Source organism: Artemia franciscana, chromosome 4 (assembly GCF_032884065.1).
Source record: "Artemia franciscana chromosome 4, ASM3288406v1, whole genome shotgun sequence".
Taxonomy (NCBI): domain Eukaryota; kingdom Metazoa; phylum Arthropoda; class Branchiopoda; order Anostraca; family Artemiidae; genus Artemia; species Artemia franciscana.
This window is the reverse complement of record NC_088866.1, coordinates 51,167,479-51,185,964: the sequence shown is the minus strand read 5'-3', so window position 1 is coordinate 51,185,964 and position 18,486 is coordinate 51,167,479. Positions and strand designations below refer to the sequence as shown.

Genomic DNA, 18,486 nt, shown 5'->3' with positions numbered 1-18,486 from the left:
TAGTGCCTTGACAGCACTTTTTTATCCATGGTTGATCACGACGAACTACTGGTTTTTATAATATCGGGAGAGGGTCGTTGGAACTTAAATGAAAACATGTAAAATCCTATTATAATTAAATATAAATCAACAAGAAATTACTATGAATGAATAAATAAAACCCGTAAAAGCTTTGCGTAACATCAAAATGGGCCTGAAGATTGTGTATGCTTGTCTGACTTTTGTAAGGATTTTTGTGATATTCTTGATGTCTGGAGATTTTTTACCCCAATTATGAGCTTGAATGATGTGATTCGTGCATGTCACCTATATTTGGTCATGAAAATCGAAAACATTTTTAAATTTATATTTGATAAGTATATATAGTACGGTAGAATTTATAGTCGACATACTTGAAATCAAGCACGTAGGTATGAAGTTTTTCGGCGTGGGGGGGGGATATGTAAATGTTTCCTTGGGACCAATAATAATAAAAATGAAACTATGTGTAGCGTTGAATAAGAATTACCCTGAAATTTGTGAATGTGGCATTTCGGAGGGCCAGGACGTCGAGCCACCCCCCCTTGCGAAAGGCACTGATGAAATATAAGCTAAAAATTTAAACTTTTTCATTTCTTGTGAGTTCAGTACAAAGATCGACTTTGCTTCAACTTTTGACGAAGTTGCCTGTTCAAAACATGTAAAAATTCAAATGGAACTCGAATTTTTCTGCCAAAACCTCAGAGAAGTGATAATGGAATGTATGTTTCATTTTGACCCAGAGGCGCCATTTGGGCCAAATCTTGGGGTGGGCATGAACTCCATCTGCCCCCCCCCCCCCCCGATTCACTTTGTGTCACGTAAGAAAAATCCAGGTTTTGGCAGCACATTGGTCAAATATTCCAAGTAAAAATGCATTTTCAGCACCCGTGTGTTGCTTGGAAATGTACTGTAACCAAATGTGGAAATCAGCCACACTGACCTCTAAGATTAATTATAACAACGAAGAATACAAACAACGAGGTTAAGTGATTAAACTGAAAGTGGAAAATTCAACCAGACTACAGGCTGGCATTCCTCAGCGAGAAACTTTCTTATTTAAGTAAACAATACGTCGGTGAAAGTAACCTTCATTGTTATGCTGAGGGTTGTAACCAAAATCTCAGTGTCCCTTCAGCAGAAATCTTCCAGGTCAAATATATTTACAAAAAGGAAAAACATTACAAGATAAAAAAAAAATAACAACATTCAAGGTAACAAGGGGAACCGCCGAGCTTTCATCTTTACAAAATCGTCAACAAGCTGGTTGTAGTCTAAATTTTTTTACTAAATCCTTCTCTGCAAATATCAAAAGGAGGTGACTGAGACGATCATCTCCTGTTGTAAACCACAGGTAGTTTTTCACTATTTCTAGGCTAGAAAACAAACGCTCATTGCTCGTTGTTGTCTCAGGAAGTGTGACAGCAATCCGAAGTACTTTAATTACTTCTGAGTAACCACTGGTAATGCCTGAAGATGGTCGACAATGTCTAGGAAGTTTTCCGGCTTTTTCTCCTCATTGAGCAAGAAACGCTTGGCAATACCAGCTTGAGATTCGAGAAGAATGCTGTCGATATCCAGCTCGCCGCAAAGAGAAGAGAAAAGCTTGAGCAGCTCTGTGTCCATAAACTTGGTTGAGCTTGGATCCAAGGCTTTGAGCGTACTCAGCACTGGCAAATTATCTGTGAACCTTCTGTCAAATTCTGCTAGTAGACGGTCAAACGTTTTGAAGTATTCTTGCTTCATTTCATCTACCAAAGTAGTAGTCCAATTTCCAGATTCGATTAAATTCTTTACTAGCGTCAAAGTTGTCACAAATTGTTTCCGATGCTTGGTGATCTTTTGAATTCTTCAAGGTCGTCCTTTCTGACAAAACAGAGGAGGGTCTAGTCGCGGGTCCATTCACAGCAGGTACTTGAATTTCGAGTTCTGTTGCAAACTCTTTAGCCTTCTTGAAAAGCGATACGAATGAAGCATCTGAACGCAGGTCGGTGAGTTTGCTTCTTTTGGCCTGAATCAGGGTGCGCGATCCTGAATCAGGTTAGTGCAATTGGAAGATAACAAGGAACGATTCCATCAAGGAATGATATTTTAGTCTATCAACTTAGAGGAATTGCTGCAAATATTCAGAATTTATAATATTAATATAATCATCTAGGAAACGGGCATTTGACAGAACTTGAGAATTAGATTATGTATCTTACCTGCTTTCAAAGTTTACAATGGTTAATAGCAAATAGTGTTATTATTATGGCCGGCAAAGGGCCCTTTTTGGTGGAAGCTTGGGCCCCCTGGAAAATCTGGGGTGGGCATTTGCCCCCCCCCCCCTGCCCCCCCCCCAAATGGCGCCTCTGTTTTGACCATATGATCACGAGTCTTGTTGGTCTAACAAAATCTACAGGTTTGACTAATGGTATGTTGGCCAGAGTTAAGAATGAAAGCTTGGTGGTTCACCTATAGTGTCATTGTACGTATTCTGTAGAAAAATTTATATTTTAATTTAGCCAGAGAGGAGCAGGGTCTAGCTGTGGGGTAATTCTTGCTAATCTATGTTGAATCATGTCTCTTAGAGGAGAGGATGATGGATGGGTGCCCATATGGGAAGGAGGGAGGGGGCTTCGGCCCCCCTGGCTGAATAATGCTGCCTTATGATTTTATATTTTGGTTTTGATATTTCTATTATGCAGAATTAGAAGTGCCGATTAGACCAGGTAAAATTCAGCTTATGTAAAATTCAGTAAAATTCAGCTTATGTATTATTCATTGCATCCTTTGCAGCTTGGTGTGCCCCATGGTTGTCGCTGACTCCCATGTTGCTGTGTATGTGTTGCACACAAATTTGTGTACCTTTCTTTCATTTTATTTCTTAGGTGTGGTGGTCCCCAAGGCTGAAGGCCTTAAGAATTGAAGTTTCTTGAAACTTAAATTTTTCAGACGTAAAATCAAAGAAATCTTCAATAAACGTAATTGGAAATATCAAATGTAATGTAATGTATCAGTCACCAGTATCACAAACACGGTTTGAACTCTAAATCAAGCTAATTTGTCTGCTAAAGTCAAGAAATATTTTCCCTAGTAAAGGGGCCACTAAAAATCCCAAAGAAAACATCAACAAGTCTTGGGTGGTCATGTTTTCGATTAAAAGAAAAGAAAATATAAAAAATACATATTCTTCATAATCTACTCAGGGCGATTCCCCCTCCCCCTGCTCCTTCCAATTAGTGCCTCAGTAACTAATGGCAAGGGATGCCAATAAGAAAGCACCGGTGAAATGGTAACCTGCGGGAGACATTTACATTACTGCTAAGCTTTTTTTTTCTAGTGAGCCGTATCACTTGGACCCGGTACTGACGTCGACCTTGAATATAATAAGAGCCAGGCCAAAAGCAGTGGATTTGATGAGAGTTCTCCAGAGGTTTCCAGATGAATCTGAAAAAGTAAAATCCCATATTTTAGTTTTTTCTTTTTAGACTTTCATGGTTTGTGTCTTTATTCTTCTTTTTTATATTTCATGATTTGGCCAAATTTACTTTGCTTTTGACGGGAACTTACTTTACTTAGGCCGCTTCTTCCAGCACATAATTTCACCAACAAAAGTCTTCCATGACTTTTTGTCATGTGCAATGGCCTCGACATGGTAGAGTCAATTTTGTGTCCCAGAGCCGACCGAAAAGGTGGAAGCATCCGACCGGTTTTACGTCGTTTTTTCTATTGACCACCAATCTTTCTTCTGCCCTCCAGGGCAACTTTTCCAGTTTTCGAGCAGTTGTGCCTTAATTGCGCACATCGATATAGCGATATAGCCAAACTTGTAAGCTGTGTATTATTTGGGTTTCGGGTTAATAGCTAAGCATTTTATATTTTTTCAATCACTTTATTATTTTGTTTTGTTGTTTTTTATTACTATTTATCAGTTTTGCTGGTGTTTGGTTTGAGAATACTTCGATTTTCTTTTTCGTAGGTTGTGCATTTTGGTCCTCATTACGAAAATGTATTTTAGAATTGTTCTTTCCCTCTTTTTTCGTACATCATTTTTTTTTTTTTTTTTTTTTTTTTTTTTTTTTTTTTTTTTTTTTTTTTTTTTTTTTTTTTAATTCAGTGCGTATATTGTATTTTCAATCATTTATTTATATATAACACATTTCCTTGAATAAACTCTGCTTCTTGGTTGAATTATTAGATTTTGGGTTTCTATTTCGGTTTATAAAGTTTTTCCTCTGTAACAAAAAGTAAAGAAAACTTTTAAAGCTATTGTTTTCATTTTTATTTTATTTTATTTTTTGTATTTTAATTTTTTTGTATTTTATTTTTATTTTAGTTCTAATTAGTATATTTATTTCATATGTTCATTATATTACTTTATTTATTATATTTTAATTTTATTTTTACTACTTTTTCAGCTTCTTTCTTCATTATTAGTAACTATGGATTTTAATTACGGAGGTGTTAGATTTTATGTTCATATATATATATATATATATGAAAATAAAATCTACCACCTCCGTAACATATGCTTATACATATATACATATATTTAACTGAATCTGAATAGGAATTTGACTTCAGACTAATCTCAACTTTTTATGTTTGGAATTTTCCACAATCTTATTAATTTTCAAAATGATATAAAAATGAGAATCGTGTAGAATTCAATTTTTTCATTTAATTTTTCATTCAATTTAATTCAATTTTAATGAAAATGACCTCCAAATGTAGCTTTTGGTAGTATTGGGCACCACGTTAAAAAAAGCATTGAGATGTGGTTTGAAATCAGCAACAAAAGAAAATATACAATACACACGTATAGCTTGAGAAGGTGTAGTTGTCTTTGAAAGTCAGCAGATTGTTAATGTCTGAATTCTTACGAAGGAAAAGTATTGTGGAATAGCTGTTTAGTTTTGTTTATTATTTTCGCGGTTTAGCGTAGGGTGGAGCTTATTTTAAAAATTTTGGAAATATTATTTTCTTACCCCTCTAAGTTGTTCCATATCACATGAAAACATTGTAGAAAAAGTTTGAGCCATTTATAATAATGTTTAGGGGTAGCTCAAGTACCTCAAAGATTAAGAAAAAAGAAAAAAAAGAAGGATTTCGATCAACTTGTATTTTGCTTTAAAAAAATATAAACAAAATTGTTTAGTTCCTATTTATGGTTGACCTGACAGAGTCTGCTTCCTGCTGTCGGGATAAACTCTGCGGTGTTCATTGACAACTTGCAGCAGAAATTGCAGCTGCGACTCATCTTGGGTTATAAAACCGCTGTACTCTTGAATGAGTGCCACTCCTCGCTCAGCGTGGTCATTGACGACTTTGAGTGACCTCACAGTTTCTGACGCTAGCTTGTAGTCGTGTCTATCTTCCCACAAGTCTGAATCAACTGTGAGAAATCCATCCGGAAGATCCATCATTTGAAAAAGTTTTGCTGACTTTGCTGTAACAAAATGTTCCAGGTTTTTATTCTTGGCTGAATCAAGATCAATGGTGATACGCTTGGTATGTTCCTGTTCCTGGTCGTCTTCACTCTGCATGGCACTCACCATCAGTCTCTTCGTCGACGAACTGACGCGACTGTCGAAGAAAGCCAAGCCAACGAGTTCGGGTGACAAATACCACAAGTGACCGGAAAACTTGTTTGATGTGGCCTTTGAGATTGCCAAATGGATGGACGAGTACTCGAGCAGCGACTTTAGCAGTAGTAGGTCACTGTACGGAGCACCTGAGGCTAAAGGTGCAGAGATCCAGGCTTTCAGGTACACACGTACTGCAAACACACACACGTCATGCAAACCTCTTTCTTCTGTGAAAGTCAGTCTAAACTGAGCCTTGAACATCCAGATCTTTAAACTGTATATCACTTTGCTCATCCATCTGGCATGGTGCATCGCTCCGGGTGACATGAATCGTACTCCTCTCGCAGGAGTAGCACCAAGAAAGATGAGCACAAGTTCCAGGAATTCCTTGTAATCATCCCTCGGCTGGCTCTGTTCAAGGTGCTTGTTAGCAAAATCGATGGTACTTTGTTTGATGTCATCCACTAGACGCGCCACATCATCAGCTGCAATTCCTGTTTCATATTTATCTGTATCTATGAATCTCCAATAGTCCTGGAAGCGTTTGAAGAGTGGAACCTCAGGAGAAGATGTCGATCCCATGCACACTCGAAACGCAGCACCAATGACGAGCTCCATAATATGATGTCTACAAGCCAGTGACAAGAGTTCCTTACCTAGCTTCTGCTCCAACAGAACACAAGCACCAGAGATCCTGCCAGTGTGTGAGCTTGTAGTATCGAAACACATGGCTCGGATGTTGCCGGGTATGCCCCAGTCTTCAATAGCTCCGAAGACAGCAGAAGCCTGAGCCTCGCCTGTTCCGGATGGAAGCTTGGCTACTGTGAGTAGCTGTAAAACTTCTTTTCCGGAAACCAAAACAGGCAGACGATCAACCTTCTCTTTTCCAATGAGGTCGGGGATCAGTTTGCCGTCCCAGTGGACAACGAGGGGAACATCACTCTGAAACTTGGCTCTGATGCTTGCAGAACTGTGAATTCGATGTTTTGATCTGAGTCGGCGAACTGAATCTCTATTTAGAGCTAGTTGGTCAATAGTCATTCCTAAGCTTTTGGCAGTTTCTGCTATGACAAAAACAGCCTTGCGGTCTGATACTTTAGTACGATCAAGAGCTGCTGCTAGTTCAGGTGTAACTACAGCTTTTCGGCCCCTCTTTCTTTTTTGAGTTCTGCTTCCTCCAACAGCCCCCTCACTGTCAACGTCTTCTGCTGCGCTGATCTCTGAACCAGATGTGGTAAGTTCGGCTGTGGAAGCCTCTATCTGTTGTATGTTCTCTGTTTGCTGTCGTCTTTTAAGTGTTTGCTGCTCTCTCTCAGACACCCTTTTCTCCTTGCAAGCTAGTGTTTCATCTACGCCAACCATTGACCCCCGTCTCCCTTTTTCTCGCTGGGCTAACAAGAAATCTTTGTCTTCTTGTATTGACATCGTGTTCAGGGCATCGGCTTGAGCGATGTCAAAAAGATCCTCGAGCCTAGATACGAAGGCCGCCTCTCTCGCCTGTTGAGTTGATGACTTTCGTGCTTTGTTCTTCTTGAGAAGACGCCATTCTTCAAATGCCTGCTCAAGCTTGGTTTGACAGTTTTGATGATATCTCATTGGAATTCGAGCTTTCCGCCAAAACTTTGCTAGTTCGGTTACAGCAGCAGCCGACGAGTGCCTAATGGTCTCATTCAGTTCAAGGTGGAGATGAAGGAAGAACCCAAGAGCCATTCGCAATGAAGGCAGCTTGCTACCTCTTAATTCAGACACAGAGCTACCAATGAGATATAACTCCGTTCGAGATCTAGTTGCATTTGCTAACATTTTCAGTCTCAATTGGGTCTGAAATAAACAGAAAACAGAATTTATAATCATGAACTTAGGTAGGGTGAATTTTTTTTAGAAAAAAGAGCAAAAATTGTTCAACTCATTGCTTCTCCAACAAAAGAATAGGCTCAGTTACATTCAAATTCGTCAATCAACGCTCAGTAGTCATTAACGTTATAGAAATCTACTGTCTTGAGACAAGTTAATACACAATTAGCTTATTATTGTAAAAAAAACAACACTGATAACAAAACAGAACTGATACAATATCGCCTCGAGCAAAAAACTACACCAGACTGAGTCTTGGTGTCCGAGACTCTAGTAAGCGCAACCGGTCAAAAGCAAACAAGTCTGAACACGTTCATCTCTGAAGGATGGAAATTTTGCATTGCCGGCTAAATTATGTCTGGTTCTGCTGCAAGTTGTCAATGAACACCGCAGAGCTTATCCCGATAGCAGGAAACAGACTCTATCCGGTCAACCATAAATAGGAACTAAACAATTTTGTTTATGTGTTTTTAAGCAAAATACAAGTTGCTCGAAATCCTTCTTTTTTACTTTTTCCTTCTTTTTTACTTTTTTTCTTAATCTTTGAGGTACTTGAGCTACCCCTAAACATTATTATAAATGGCTCAAACTTTTTCTACAATGTTTTCAGGTGATATGGAACAACTTAGGGGGTAAAAAAATAATATTTCCAAAATTTTTAAAATAAGCTCCACCCTAGGCAACACTGACGAAAATGTGGTAGTCCACTAAAAACTTCATAATTTTGAAGCCATCAAAAGGATAATTGTGGTTTTCAGGGAATAATAAACCTAAAATGGTTCTAAGGAGATAATATTTTCGTTTTGATGTCTTTGGTACTTTAAGTCAGATTATAGTTGATGATCCCTCGGGGGAAGTCATGTGGCTTCTCTTCTTACAAGGTCAGCCATGAAACAGACAAAAATAGCCCCTATAGACTTTGGGAGACTTCCAAGTGACAAGAGAAGCGTATCTTTTAGGCTTTGTACATATATCAACATATGCGCCATTCAGGCCAAGAGAGATGTTATCAAACAATAATTTATTGAATTTTCCGCCTTATCAATGGCTGATGAGCCTAAGCTAATTAGAAAGACCTCCAAAATAGTGTATGCATCAATGACGGAATGAAATAGCGCCAACTTAAAATAGTATGTTGAAAATGATGTTCTGATTATGTTTAAAATTATAATACTACTTTTGAATGAATTAATTAAGAAATGAAAAAATTCCATAGGAAAGTTTCTTTTTCAAGGATCACAACTCGTGGCGTTTCTTGTTGTTTTTTCATTATTATTATTATTAAATATGGCTGAAGAGTCATAAAGGTAGTGTCAATAACTAAGTATAAAATTTCAGATAAAAAAAATTCAGCGATATATTTAACGTTTTTTTTATCAGATTCATCACTTCAGGTTACCTTAAAAGAGTGATGTAAAAGATTATTTCAATAACCTTTATTTATTAACCAAATGTTATTGCTTCAGGTCTCATGCAATTAAACTCCGAAGTTTTAAATGAATATCATTAAAATTGTTGAAATATCACCTGGAAGAAAACAAAAGCTAGTGTTTTTAATAACATTTATTAACCTTAGAAATATCTATCAACTTTGAAGGGATGAGGTAACGTTAAGGACTAATAATCCTTAACGATAAATATAGCCATTTAATAATAATTGATTGTTAAATATGTTTTATTAGAATAAACATTTTGGCTATCCATTTGATGCTAAACGAAAAACATTTCTTCATCGAGTGGTGCAAAAAGTTTCAAAAATTGAAAAAAAAACTTGAACTGGGAGGGGGCACAGAATGAAGCTTTGGATACACTGGGGTGTGAAGGAGCTTACGCAGCTATGTTGGTTTTGGAGGGATTGTGCTGCAGTGAGTTATTGGTAGAAGTGATGCTATAAACGTATATTAATCCCATGTTTATGCTATATAATGTAATATACGTTCTTTAAAGCCTGAGATACTATTGCAAAGGTTACTCTTTAGCTCAGTACCATACACATTTTGATACTAAGTTCGTCTGAGAAGAGATTTTCTATGATGTCCTTAATCATTCCTGCAAACAGAGGGGAGAGCATCACCATGATATTGATCTGAAGGATTGATTGGTCAGTTTCCTCTTCAAATAATTTGCTCTGATGTTGCTAACATTTCAATCCTGAAAGACTGATTAGTCAGTTTCCCCTTCAACTGAATTTGCTCTGATCCTGAAGGACTGATTGCAGTTTCCTCTTCTACCTAATTGCTCTGATGCAACTGCTATGATATAGTTAACACTTCAATCCTGAAGGACCGGTTGGTCAGTTTCCCGTTCTATTAAATTTGCTCTGATGCAACTTCTCTGATGCCGTTAGCATTTCAATCTTGAAAGGCTGATTGATCAGTTCTCTCTTCAACTGAATTTATTCTGATGTAACTACCATTTCAATCCTGAAGGACCGGTTAGTCAGTTTCCTCTTCTACTGAATTTACTCTAATGCAACTTCTCTGATGCCGTTAGCATTTCAATCCTGAAAGATTGATTGAACAGCTTTCTCTTCAACCGAATTCTCTCTGAGGTCACTAATATTTCAATCCTGAAGGACCGGTTGGTCAGTTTCCTCTTCAGCTGGATTTGCTCTGGTGCAACTTATCTGATGCCGTTTACATTTCAATCCTGAAAGACTAATTGACCAGCTTTCTCTTCAACTGAATTTACTCTGATGCAACTAACATTTCAATCCTGAAGGACTGATTGATCAGTTTCCTTTTCTACTGAATTTGCTGTGATGTCGTTAACGGATAGATCCTATGTATTTTTGTTTTTGTACATTGGATTGAACGGTACAGTCATCTGACAGTATACTCCTGGTCCCAGTAATTATCTCTTTTATTGTGTTGCGAGAGTAACACTTTGTTTTTTGTTTTTTCTAGCACCCCAATTTCAGCTTATTCCTAGACAGTGGTAATGGTCTAACCTCTGCGGTTTATGCGGAAAGTGTGGACCTTAGGCCGGATTCATGAGTGTGACTTGGCATTTTTGAAAGCTTCGTAGAACTCTTGCCAGGGGCCAAAAAGGATGGTTTTTGCTTGTGTTTCTACCCATTTTTGTTCGTGATTTCAGCTGAGTTTATCATTTGGTTTTCTACCCTAAGGATTGCAGTAGAGAAATGGTATCAGATGTGCCTCTTAAACTTTAAAAGTTCTCACATTGCTAAAGAAATTAGAGTTTATCCTTTGCTCTTGTCTAAGTACGGACGTTAGAAACTTGGCCTACGGCAAAAAAGTCAACTTTTGAATTGGGACAGATAGATTTTTTTTTTTTTCGACGGCAGTCAATAGCTCTTGATGGGCTGATCAAAGTATATGTCATCTATTTTTTGGTAGAAAAATTACTTCACGAGATATGCCAGTTTGAAAAGTTTAAAAATTAAATTTTAATTTAATTTAGAAAATTAAAATTTTCTTTTAAATTAGAAAATTTAAAGGTTTAAAGGGGTTGACAACTTCAGTAGTAAGGTACACACTGAAACCAAAAATAGGCCGATACGGAAATGATATCAGATGGGCCTCTTAAACTTTAAAAGTTCTTTCATTGCTAAGGAAATTAGTGTTTATCCTTTGCTCCTTTCTAAATGATGACGTTAGAAACTTGGCCTGTGGCAAAAAAGTCAACTTTTGAACTAACACAGATGTTTTTTTTTTTTTGACGGCAGTCAATAACTCTTGATGAGCTGATCAAAGTGTATATCATCCATTTTTTGGTAGAAAAATTCCTTCATGAGATATACCAGTTTGAAAGTTTAAGGGGGCTGAGAAGTTCAGTAGTAAGGTACACACTGAAACCAAAAATAGGCCGACACCAACTGTGAGACATATAGGGGAGTTTTAAGCAACAGTTGGCTGTTAGCTCATAATCATCTTCGGGAATGAGGGTTTCGCAACTTTGTTTCCGGTGTAGGTAAGACTAATTTGGTTCCAGGGGTAAGACATGTAGGGGACTTGTAAGTAACAATCGGCTGTTAGGCTACAATCATCTTCAGCGATGAGGGGTTTGCAGCTTTTGCTAGTTGCAATGAGTGGTTTGTAACTTTTGCGAGATGGTGTACCTAGCATTTAATTTAAGATCCTTACAGATTAACAGCTTCAGCGTTTAATCGAAACGAGGAAACAAAATCCAAGTGTTGGTCTCGAAACACTTTACTCGGCGAAGCCGAAATAAGGTGGCCGGAACACCTCACGTTGCCCATGCAACGTAGATCTAGTTTTTATTTTTAAATGTTTAGCAACTAAGAGAAGCTTCATTTGGAATAACCTCCGCAGGGAGCTCAGTCAACATGGTGATAGTACGTCGATCAGAGCTCTCTTGTAGCTAGGAATTTCCTGCAATGGCTTTCCTCGTGCAAGAAATTCCCTGCTGTGCGTAGTCCTGATGAGTGACATTAACGCAAGTAAACCTCATTAACTTAGCTCCGCCTAGTATGGACCTCGAAAGCTCCTCCAGTTGTGTCTTAAGGACTGACTGCACGGTGTCAATAAGGTTGATAGAGTAGTTCATGATCAGTACAAAGCACCAAATAGGATAGAACACCTCTTCAGGCCCTAATTTGAACTATAGATTGAGCACTAAAAGTTTTCTAGTGCTAACGTATCAAGTGTTCGAGTTAGTGAAAAATTGAATAAGATTTTTGGAAATAAACAAAATTTTGCGGCAGATAACATGGTTTTATGTGTAAATGTAATGTTTATTTCACCGGTACCTTAGATTTTACCCTAGATCTTTGACTCTTTAGAACAAACTCCATCCGTGTGAATTACGAGTGTCTAAGTTAGATTTTAAATTTCAGTCGTGATTGTTCACCGAATTTTTCGTAGCACCATCTGTTTTCTGTCATTCGGTTTCTGTCAAATTTGAATAAAAATTGCACCCCTTTAAAATTTTTCCACAAAACAAGTTCTCAAAGAAAAGTAAAGACCTCCATCAAGCCAAGAATGAGCAAAAATAAAGTCAAATAATCTTGTAGGCGTAAAACTATCACAAATCATCAATAAATAAATGAAACTCAAAACGAACATAAATTACAATAAATAACCGAGTCAAAGGCAAAACGAGCAAAAATTAACATGAGTAGGGCTGATAAACCCTATGCCTCCTTAAAAAAGGGCACTTTGACTTCTGATTGTCAATCCAATGAACCCCCTCCGAAGTTTCCACGATCGCCCTTTCTATACAAACCTTAATTGCCCCTAGGGCATAACTTACGACCCTTGCCCTGAGGGCCGTGGGGTGGTGTCATCCTCGAAGACATAATCTCAAAATCTTTCAACTATGCTGAACAAAATGGATATCTCAAAATTTCGATTGGATGTGTTCAGAGAAACGGTGGGCGTGGGAGGAGGGTAAGTTTCCCTTCAATTACTTTCAACTGTTAAAAAGGGGACTAGCCCTTTCAATTTCCAATCGAATGAGCCCTATTCGAAGTTTTTACAACTCCTTCGACACGAAGTGCTCTAATCTAAACAAAAAAAAAATACATTGCGCCCACATCGCTCTTTACTTAGACAGATTTTTTAACAAAAACATTTTCTCTTTCTTTTTTCGTTTTTGCAGAGATATGATATAAGTATGTTTGTTTTAGTCTTTAGCTTTAAAGTTCGGACGACCTAGCAATTTTTTTCTCAAGATGTGAGGCTTCCTCCTACTCCCCCTCTCCCTTGTGTGAATTTATGGTGAATGAAGCAACAAAGGATGCATTACCGATGCGTTAGAACAATGAGCTGAAATCCATTTTAGGGATTTGTCGAAACTCGAGAAACGTGAATAGAATCAGTTTTGTGTCAGTATTGATGTGCCTGTATTATTACCATTTTTTTCTATTATATTTTTAAAAGAGAAAATGCTAGAAAGCTACATAGTTACTTTTTTGTTTTACTATTTTCTGCAAAATATTTACGGGAATAAAATGCTATTTGCTTTTTAGACTTATTATGCCGTTTTATCAGTTGGCTATGGACTATTGGCCGACATTGACATTGAAAGTGAGCGTCTTCGAAGTCTTGGTGAAAGTCGGTTCACGATCTGGGCAGTCCTGAGACTTATTGGTGAGCTAAACGTCTAGCTACTCCCTCTGTCTTAGATGTATTATGGTTTACTTCAATCTTTGTTTTTTTTTCAAATTTTCTTATTTTTTACTGTGTAAGGAATTAAAAGGATTGAGGGTTAAAATTTTGGTGGGGGTAAAGATATAGGGAATGTTGATACGCACATGGCACATAGCGTCCATATTCTTTAATCTGTTTCTCCAATTTGGATTTAAGGGTGTGTTTGTACGTTTAACGCTGTTTTGAATTAACCTTGGTGTATTAATGCTTTAAGTGTCAATAAATATAATATAATATCATAAAATGAATTATTAAAATGTCTTTTAGGTTTGAAAACGTACCGAATGAAAGTAAGCTATCTACAAGCAGAACCAGGTGATAAAGGGGAAACACAACCACAGAGACTCTCTCCCAGGCTCTTTCGGAGTACCACAGAAGTGGAAAAGCCCCGCAATGACGAGCTGATGAGAAGAACCATCAGTGCAGATACAAATATTATTTCTGATCCCTTAGAACCCTTTGCTGATAACCAAATTGAATATGGAGATTTAGCAGAAGATTTTGTCGCAGCTGATACCTTTGGGCCTTCTTCAAAATATTCACCGTTGACAGGAGAAATCCCATCGGATTGGGTAACTATTGAAGGTAATAATAGAGGTGGTTTTAGGGGGGAGAGAGTCCCGGGTGCAGAAATGCTAGGAGTGCAAAGTTTCAAATAAATAATCTAACATTTATAATCATTCTTTAATTTTGAGGTTGGCAGCAACTATAAAGAAGCTGGATTTAAAGTTTCCATTTTCGAGAATCTGTTTCCGTTTACAGTTAGAAAAGTCAGATTTAAACTAGATCTACGTTGCATGGGCAACCTGAGGTGTTGCAGCAACCTTTTTTCGGCTTCTCCAAGTAAAGTATTGCGAGAGAAATACTTTGGTAGCGTTTCCTCTCTTTGATTAAACACTAAAGTTGTTAATCTGTAAGGATCTTAAAATAAATACTAGGTACACCAACTCGCAAAAGATGCAAACCCCTTATTGCACCTAGCACAAGATGCAAACACCTCATTGCTGAATATGATTGTAGCCTAACAGCCGATTATTACTTACAAGTCCCCTACATATCTTACCACTGGAACCAAATTGGTCCTACCATCAATACACCGGAAAGAAATATCAATCAATCAATCAATTTATTTAAAACCCATCTACAAAAAAAGAGGGCGGAACGCCCTTAAGATGGAGTAATAAGAAAAGAAAAAATAAAAAAAAGCTACAAATAAATACGAATCAACACAAACAAACAATTAAATAAGTAATGCTGACCATGGGTGAGACACTATCGACATAGAAGAACGAAAATCATGAATCCTTTTATCAATAATAGATGTAGGAGAAACTAGGCGGAATTTGTTCATTAAGTAACTATTTCTAGTCCAAGGAGGGTAATTGAGAAGGAATTTAGAATAACGAAAATATACTCTACGAACAGATAGTTTCTGAGGTTCACTAAAAAACTGCCGAACCGGACAAAGAGAAAGGAGCTGAGGTACAACTAGGCTATTATAAATTTTCGCAAGATTTAATTTATCAATGTGTTTAATATTAGATACAATTGAAGCATAAGCAATTCTCAGTTTTTTCTTCAAATTTTCAAGGGATAATTTCACAGTTTCTTTCATATTTTTTCCAATAGGCATTCCAAGGTAAACTAATTTTTGAGAAAGGGGGACTTTAACATTAGCTAAAGATTAAAAAAATAGGGCCATTCGTCTCTTTAAAATTGAAAGCTACAACAGCAGTTTTTTCAACATTGAAAGAAAGCCCAATATTTTTATATTCATTGTATGTACATTGTAAATAATAGGTACGCCAACTAGTAAAAGTTGCGAACCCCTTATTGCTGAAGATGATTATGAGCTTACAGTCGACTGTTGCTTATAACTCCCTTTATGTCTCATAATTGGCATCGGCCTATTTCTGGCTTCATTGGGTACCTTACTACTAAAGTTGTCAACCCCTAAAGTTGTACTCGAAGACAGTAATTCACCCCCACATCAATCTTTGGTTTTAAAGGTGGTTGGGCTATCGTAGGTCTATGGTAGGGCTAGGGTCTCTCCAATTTATCGGATCTTGGATGCTCTCAAGTCGTTCCAGATGAGTTTTGGGACTGTCTTGATGCCCCGACTAATGGGTATTCTAAGGGGTGAAAGCTACATCGGAGAACTATTGCAGTTGTTCTCACAGAAGATTGTCACTGATACTAGACTGAACCTTTTCATTAAAGAAAGCAATCTGTTGGTATTTGGCCAACTGCCTTATTTTAGGTTGTATACTCAGGTGTATTCGAAAGACAAGATTGTAGATATTTTGGTTGATATTCCAAGTCCATTCCGAATTTCCGAGTGTCCATTGTCTTAAATAAAGTCCATTGTAAGCCGTGATTGAGTATCCATTGCGCCATTGCCTGTCTCCTACACTTGCATTAGTCAAAAACCATGTCGAAGCGTGTAGTCTTGCACCCAAATAAGACGTTGAATTTGCCTGCCCTTGGAGGGTAACTTGACTAATCTTTCGATGGAAAAGGACCGTTTGAAGGTGGGGGGTCGACCGGGGCAGCTGCCTTGAACCCTGCAACTGGGGAGCACGGCTGCTTGGAGGTTACCCCCTTTGATCAAAATTTTCACTTTTATTCGGTTTTTTTTTGCTTATATTTGAGTGGGGACGGAGGCAATATGATTAATTTTTTCCTTGGGCACCACAAACTCGAGGAACTGCTCTGCATGAAAAAAAGTATTCCGCATTCCACAATAGTTTAAACGAAAACTTTTATAAGTCTCTTGTACAAACCTTGACACGTGTTTGTAACCCTGGTTTTTTTTTATTGAAAAACACTAAGGGGATAAACCCTCCTAGGTTAATTATAGTTTAATTTTATACAGTTTTTACTAAATTTAGCTGATTCTGTCGAACAAAAAAATTATTGACATTGATTTTTAGCTATGGACAGATCGTACAATTTATTTTTATTACACTAATGGGGGTTTTTCTCATATTATTTTAATTCTTCTTCCATTTCATTTAAGGTGATTTTGTTCTTGTGTATGCTGTTTTGCAGAGGTTCATTGGAACGGACAACATGTTTGCTCCAAAATCAAAGATGGATGACGGACTTATTTATTTGCTTCTGATACGGGGTGATGCTTCCAGGGGACAGCTATTTCAGGTTTGAATTTCAGCTTTTTAACTCTTACCGTGTTACGACAGGATAATATGTCTTAGAGAAACTGTAAAAAAAAAATCGAAGATTAAGAACTTGAAAATAGGAATTGGTGATTCGGGCATGATATAACCCTTTAGTTGACATTAATTGTATTTTCACCCAACAATTTATCCTCGGGAAATGGCAGAGAAATAGTAGAGGATTAGAAACTTGAACATTGGTACAGAACCTAGACAGGATCTACTCTATGTTTTAAAATTCAAACCTTTTTTAACTTATATTGCGTTGCAGCGCAACCATTTGCTTAAGAAAAATCGTTTAATCGTTTAAATCGAGGCACCCTGTGTGGTGCCTCGATACCCATTCCCCGTTTTGGTCAAGTATATAAGTATAATATACCCACTAAAAATATGCGTTTTAGGTGAGATGGAAAACTTCTGTATTATATGCATATAATATTCCTTTCCAGACTCTATCTTTTTTCTTATTGAACGAAATTAATGGAATTTATCCAAAGATATTCTCCAATATGTATTCGTGTCAAAAACCTAACAAAAAAAATTACATGTAAAAAAAAGAAAATATTGCCGAGTCACAACAATATATCCCTATTTTTGGGGCTTATCCCCCCCCCCTTTTCCAAAATTAGGCAAATTTTCTTAGGCACATAATCTTAAACTTAATGAACCTCTTGTATTTGGAATTGATACAAAAATTCAATTATTTAGATGTATATATTTTCTTCTCAAGTCATGACCTCCCCCCTCTTTTTAAGCAGTCGCGTCAATCTAAAATTTTTGGGGAGGTGCGTTTTTCAATATCCAAGGTTGTAAATGTGTCGTTTGTCAGTTAAAATACCAAAATAAAAGGTATTTTTTCGATGAAGATGCCCCAAAAAAGGGATTATTTTTTAAATATAGCGTGGGAGCGCTGACCCATCTGCTCACCAATTGATTTACTGATTGTAGTTGGGGTTTCATTTCATGAAAATGTAGGGATGGGCAAAAATTATTGTCTAAAATCTGGCCGGTGGGGGGGTGTTTTTTTCGATTTTTTTCAAAAAAAATATGCGGTTTGGATTTCCAATGATGGATGCTTATTTCATTTCTTTACTTCTAAAATCAAAAGTACAGCAAGGCGCGGGTCAAAAAAGGAAACATGATATGGCAAAAGAAATTTTGTTAAGTCATTATAAAAGAATGCGCTTATCAAAGCAAATATCTCAGTAACTTATCGTGGCAAATTAAACTTTGGTGTTATCTAAAGGAAGGGGGGGGGGGGTGTTTATCAAATCATTTTTCCAGCGGAAGGAGACAAAGTACGACAATAAATATGCTATGAAAGCATTTTGTGACATTTTTGTACTTTTGTATATATTCTTCTAGCGGGGAACTGTTAAGTTTTGAACCATTAAATGTGCTGGTAACACCCTCTTTGTCTTTCCTTATGGGCGTCCTTGAAAAAACCCCTGAATGAACTAAAGAAAAGTTCATGTTCCTCGAACAGGCTGGGGAAAAACAAGCGATACCGCATTTACAATAGCATTTTACTGATATCGAGCACTACACACCAATCAGAATTTTTCTGGCAATCAGAAAATTCCAGGAAAGATTTGATTGGCCCAAATTAGTTCTAGTCAACTGTTGGTATTTGTTAGATCTTATTGTGAATAGGCCCTAATACCAACTTTTCTAAAGTTAGACCACTCTTATTTTTTCATTGTAGAAATTACCTATGAATTTCACATCAGTTCA

The 18,486-nt window shown here is 37.2% G+C and overlaps 1 protein-coding gene across 1 annotated transcript in view; it reads left to right on the top strand.

Moving 5' to 3' along the window:
- The window catches only part of LOC136026555 (sphingosine kinase 2-like), a gene marked incomplete in the record, with an annotated part of 44,277 nt that overhangs the window by 17,916 nt on the left and 7,875 nt on the right, over nt 1-18,486 (top strand). The window contains 4 exon segments of the mRNA XM_065703240.1: nt 3,341-3,455; nt 13,396-13,516; nt 13,844-14,161; nt 16,596-16,735. Coding sequence (XP_065559312.1) covers nt 3,341-3,455; nt 13,396-13,516; nt 13,844-14,161; nt 16,596-16,735 — 694 coding nt within the window.